Raw genomic sequence first — 6,000 nt, 5'->3', positions numbered from 1 at the left:
AGGGAGGGGGTGTGTGTGTGTGTGTGTGTGTGTGTGTGTGTGTGTGTGTGTGTGTGTGTGTGTGTGTGGCAGGGGAGGTGAGAATGTTGACCTGATGAAAAATGTAGCTGATAAAATGTAGAGAGTTTACCTGGGGTTATTGGATTGTAGAAAGGTTGTAATGTGCTATAAATCCAACATTTATATTTAGTCCATGATTTTTTGTATCCGGTAGGTTTATGAAATGAAGTTCATAGGTTCATAGGACATTCATAAACAAAAAATCCAAATGTACAAGGATATGAATGTCACTACAGGGCACAGAAACCTAACCGTGAGTTTGATTGCTTACTGCACAGGTAGACTTTAGAAGGTAACAGGAGGTTAGAAAGGCAACCCTTCCAGATTGTAAAGGACTATATTCTACTTAAAAAGCAGAAAATAAAAGTGATTAGAATTTTTCATTAATCAATTGCAGATTAATTCACAACATTAACACTTTTAAACAAGCATGGTAAGGATTTTGGATATATCATGAGAAATACTGTTTTGTCTTACTTGGAAAAGCAATCTCATTGTATGAAAGAGAGTATTAGCAAAACACTTCCAGGATTTGTCGTCTAATTTAAACATCATGTCAGTTATTGCACATTGCTGCATTCTCTCCCCCACTCACAGTGAAGTGAGGGACAGGCGGGGTAAAACATTAACACTGTTCTGGCTAATCAATAATATGTTCCTACTGGTTTGAATACTTAACCTGTTAATCCTGATTCTTTTTGGTCTTGCACCTTGTGCAGTCACTTACACCAGTGTAAATGCGTCCAAATCAGAATGATTTACTAGCCCTGCTTTGCCCTTCCTTTGCACAAATGGAAATGATCACATCAGTGCATGCCAAAGGAAAGAAATCTGGCACAGAGTCACTATTTTGTCTTTGAACTGTTTGATCGTGAAATATGTGAATAATTTATTTACTGAGGAAAGAATAATATAAAAAAGTGAAAGCCTGTTTCCTAGTATGCTTTTCCTCTGGTAAAACCCATTTAAACAAGCAAGCTGATGAAGCTGTGCAACTTATAAAAAGCACACTCTTCATCTAAAACCAACATCAACCAGCTTTTTAAATTCCAGTTAATTATTAAACAACCCATGAACATGTTGAACGCATGACCAGCTTCTGTGCCTTTACCTGATAAACGGTATTTCTCTCTGGAGTTCATTTAGCCAACCTGAGTTTCTCCTCCTTTGCTAAGGAAAATAATCTGTTTTACAATATGTTTTCCAGGACAGGAGAGACCTTACATTCCTTTTATTTTAAGATATACTTTTATGAGGCTGTATGGAGAAATGAGATCTTAGAAAATGTTAAGAAAATGGAATAGCTGGATTGTAGGTAAGTTCACTTTAGCACCTAGAAAAGGTCACATGCAGAGATCATTAAAGCACAAGTGGCCTTTACAATCAAAATACAAGCATGTTTTAGTTGGTAAGTAAAACTACTGATTGCAGTTTTGTAGCTTCAGAAAGATAGAACCAAAGGTCATCTGCCTGCTAAGGTTTCAGTTTTAGAAGTCTGATCATTTGTTGGTTTTTTAAAATTGTACTTCTTAAAAAGAAACAGCAATAAATGAAAAAATATTTATCATCTCACTGCATGGTAATTTTGATTGTCAATTCTGTAAAAATGCTGATAGTAGTATGTGTGTTGTGTACTATCCCTGATGGTGTATTGTTTAATTTGGAAAAGCATGTAATTAAGAATGTGTTAATTTTTTGTTTCCATAATAAGCTTTTATAATTCCTTGCAGAGCATGAAAAATTTTTTTTCCAAAATGGAAGTGATTTACATCACGGGTCTTCCTGTGGGTTGAATGCCATTCTTACAGGGTTCTTGGCACATAAGTAGTGGTCCTCAATGCCAAAAATGCTTACAGTTGCTCTCATAGGCCTTTCTGCTCGAGGGACCCTATCAGCGAACTTTTGAGTGGTGGGTTCATCGTAGAGTAGCACTACAGTTAAGGAATTCATCTTCTATATAAAAATTGAGCCTACAGACGATAATGTATATATTGACATGCTGTTTGGGAACCAGGACAGAAAACAAGTGGGTTTTTCAAAGATGCACATATTCATGTACTCATCCTTCTTCACATTTCTTTTTATTTTCCCTTATACAAACTTTCACCCCAATCCTATCACAAAGTTTCCTGTTGAAGTCAAAGGGATTCTTTCTAGACAGGGTCCTGCCTATATTGATCAATCAATACCATCAGATTCTTACTACTGTTCGGTATGCCAAGTATCTGATTTGATGCCAGGGAGATTTTCAAAGGCACTGAAGGCAATTATGAGATCCAGCTGCAGCCATGTCACGGGAGCAATTGTACAGCTGCAGTGGCAACAATTTTTCTACTCCCTGGCCCCTACCCTCCTCCCCACTAAGTTGGCTTCCAGGGATGCTGCCTCAGGTGCCTGACCCAAGTTACACTACTAGGTGCTAGAAACAGTATGGCTGTACTGGTATGGTGTGCTGTCTGGACTAATTTACCCTTCTTAAAATGCACTAATACTGGAGCATTTCATATCCTTGTATAATATGGCAGGCTCATCCATATGTGCCATTAGGGGAGCAGCAGTCACTGTGGAGCTTATAGCTCCTCAGTGTGTTACTCCCTGGAAGCTCCTAGGCATGTGGCTTACATTGGACCCGGAGCACAGCACACTGAATCAGGTTGCAGCAGCCCTGGCTGGCGGAGTGCCTGGGGGTGAGGGGAGATTCTCGGACTGGTCTCAATGTACTGCAGATGGGCTGGCTGGGGCACAAGGGTGCTTCAGTGCAGAGCTAGCCGGCAGACAGCCTTGGCACTGAAACACCCTCATGCCCCAGCCAGCCACTCAGCATCTACATGTGTTCTTCCCTGCGCTAATAAACTCCACAGCAGGGTATGACTTGTATTTACAAGTCCTAACCTGCTGCAGAGTTTATTGGTTTTATGTGCCCAAATAGGGGCATACGTAGACACTGAGACGTTTACCGCACAATTAACTACACTGTAAAGTCTTGTGTAGATACACCTGGTATGTTCCGAGTTATTGCTTACTTACTGCACACCCTTGACTGACAGTCTATGTCACTGCATGCACTTAATGTTCCCAGGCTTCTGAGATGTGGTTGTAGCCATGTTGGTCTAAGGACATAGACAGACAAGGCTCTTTGAGTAAATGTAACATCTTTTATTAAACCAACTATATAGTTGGAAAAATTATTCCTTGCAAGCTTTCGGGCACAAATACCATTTTCCAGGGAGAGTCTGCTGTTGCTTTGTGTTCTCCTAGATGGAACAGAAGCCAGTATACAAAATGCAGGTCTGTGAAAATGCAAATGCATGCAAGGTTGCCAGATACCATATAAAGAACTGTTGCAGTACAAAAAGAAAATCCCCACACATCTCACACCACTAGTTATGACATACCATCCTACTCTGGAACCTACATGGAAAATCCTCAAACAGTTGCAACCCATCCTAGAAGAAGACCCAATTCTTAAAGAGATCTTCCCAGAACCACCCATCCTAGCCTTTAAACAAGCACCGAAGCTTGCTAACTGCATCACCAGAAACAAGCTTCCTATGACCCAAACCACACCAAATGGATCCAGACCTTGCCAGAACAAGAAATATAAAATCTGCCAAGATATCTCCACCAGTCCCACAATAATTACACCCCACAAGAAATCCATCACCATTCCTGGATCTTACATCTGTGTCTCCAGAAATGTAATCTATCTCATTCAGCTCACTAAATGCCTCGATGGAATATATGTAGGAGAAACCCAACAACAACTGCGCACCAGTATGAACACACAACAAAAATCCAGAGACAAAAATATCCAATTACTTGTGAGTACCCACTTCTCACAAGACAATCACTCCCTCTCTGATCTCTCAGTTCTAATAATCAAAGGGAGTTTACAAAACACTTTTCATAGATGAGACTACGAATGTCACTTCATTAATCTAGTGGATAAAAAAAATCATGGACTTAATATAGACATTGGATTTTTGACACATTAAAATCTGCCCAACATCTAACACACCAGGTAACCTGCCTTTAGCTGACCGCTGGCATTCCTTCACACTTTTCCCTCCCTTCCTCCCTCCCCAATCTCTACTCATTGTCTTTGAAATTTCCATTCATCTGCATCTTCACAGATTTCTTGTTTACTTTAGCTTCTTTTCTACCTTGGAGAATTCAGAACAGCAGCAGTCTCCCAATGCCTGAAGAAGGGTGTTTGTGCCCAAGAGCTTGCAAAGAACTCTTTTCCAACTATTTTGTTGGTCTAATAAAAAATATCACATCTACCCAAATGGACTTGAATGCAAATGTATGGCAGTGTGGATCAGTGGCCATGGGAAACAATAGGTGTGAGGCAGGTGGGGGGTGGCGGCAGGGGAGATGGGAATGTTGACCTGGTGAAAGAATGTAGCTGGTAAAATGTAGAGAGGTTACCTAGGGTAATTGGATGGCAGGAAGGTTATAATGTGCTATAAATCCAATGTCTATATTTAGTCCATGATTTTTTCTATCCAGTACATTTATGAAATGAAGTTCTTAGGTTCATCTATGAAACGTGTTTTGTAAATTCCCTTTGAGGATTAGAACAAAGATTGGAGACGGTGTGATTGTCTTGTGAGAAGTGGGCACCCGCAGGTAATTGGGTGTTTTTTCTTTCATAGATTTTCAGTGTGCATTCATTCTGGTACACTGTTGCTTGGTTTCTCCTACATATTTTCCACTACACACCCAGATGGAAAATATGTAGGAGAAACCAAACAACAACACCACCTGACAAACTCTTATTTTGTACATTTCCTTATATCAGTAGATATACTTGCTTTCCTATTTCCTTCCTACTTCATCCTTTATGACCACTTGATCTAGCTCTTAAATATTTAACAGCTCCGATTATCTTCAAACTATATTCTTTTTGGCAAGATAAAAGACTATGGAAAGAATGGTCTTGTTAATAATAGGCATGCACTATTTGAAAACCCTGTAAGCTTCACTAAGCAATCATTGCTATTCTAGTACAACAGTGTTGGACAGCATTCTGGACATATGAATCTGCTAGGTCATTAAAAATTCAAAAATATTAGACAGTATCTCTGGTGGGCTGCAGATATTAAGCACCTCAGGCAACACAGTAAAATCATGTGAAGGTGTATAAGTGACTTATGAAAAATTCACTGGGACTTAGGCTTTTAAGGGGATGCATTATACTGCCTTGGGTGCTTTTAAGACACATGTAAAAATGAACCCAACCCACTCCTTCCGACTCCTTCTCCACTTGCTCCAAAACCAGAACAGAGGCAAGGAAGATTCTCCAGGGACACTGCTTTTGAGATCTCTGCCTCTGGTACACCTGACAATAGCAGCAGAGGCAATCCTTACCACCTCTGTTCCAAGCAGGAGTGGATGGTAAGATTTCATTTATCAGTGGCAGCATAGATATGAAAAATTTAACTTACTCCTGTAGAATATAGGAGTTCTGTCTATTGGAGGCCAGTGTCAGAAGTTCAAAATTGTTCCTATGGTAGCACCAGGTCTTCTTGTTTATTCTTATTATTGTATATCACATGATTATTAGTACCTATGTAACACAGTTCAAAAACATTCTTGGACCCAATACTAATCAACAGCAGAATTGGTTATTATGGGTGCCTGTCCACGTGCTGGGAGGCTGCTTCAACATGCTGTATTTACAGTGCATCGGAGCAGACTCGGTTAATCAAGTCTGCTGGAGTATGGTAATTACCATGCACCAGCCACCCTCTGTGTCTTGTGGATCTGCATTCCCATGCTTCAGAACGGCAGCAGGGGCACTTGAACAAAAGCTTAATGAATGAGCTTTAATTCAAGCACCCCCAGCACCATTTTGAAGCACAGGGACACCGATACACAACACACTATGGTGCTTTAATTACAGTGGCTCTTGGAGCTGCTCAAAATTAAAATGCC

The 6,000-nt window shown here is 40.2% G+C and overlaps 1 protein-coding gene across 4 annotated transcripts in view; it reads left to right on the top strand.

The window, feature by feature from the left end:
- The first annotated feature begins 1,180 nt into the window (after positions 1-1,180).
- The window catches only part of CUNH10orf90 (chromosome unknown C10orf90 homolog), a 318,231-nt gene continuing 313,411 nt past the window's right edge, over positions 1,181-6,000 (top strand). For 3 of the 4 annotated variants that reach the window (XM_019502988.1, XM_019502990.1, XM_019502987.1), the window contains exon 1: positions 1,181-1,375. In XM_019502988.1, coding sequence (XP_019358533.1) covers positions 1,345-1,375 — 31 coding nt within the window. In that variant the 5' untranslated portion in view covers positions 1,181-1,344. The remainder of the gene's footprint in view (positions 1,376-6,000) is intronic. The other variant, XM_019502989.1, reaches the window with a different exon arrangement.

The sequence above is a fragment of the Gavialis gangeticus genome, unplaced genomic scaffold (assembly GCF_001723915.1).
Source record: "Gavialis gangeticus isolate Ggan-Ray unplaced genomic scaffold, GavGan_comp1, whole genome shotgun sequence".
NCBI classification, from domain to species: Eukaryota; Metazoa; Chordata; order Crocodylia; family Gavialidae; genus Gavialis; species Gavialis gangeticus.
The sequence above is the reverse complement of the archived record's forward strand: the minus strand, read 5'-3'. Positions and strand labels throughout refer to the sequence as shown.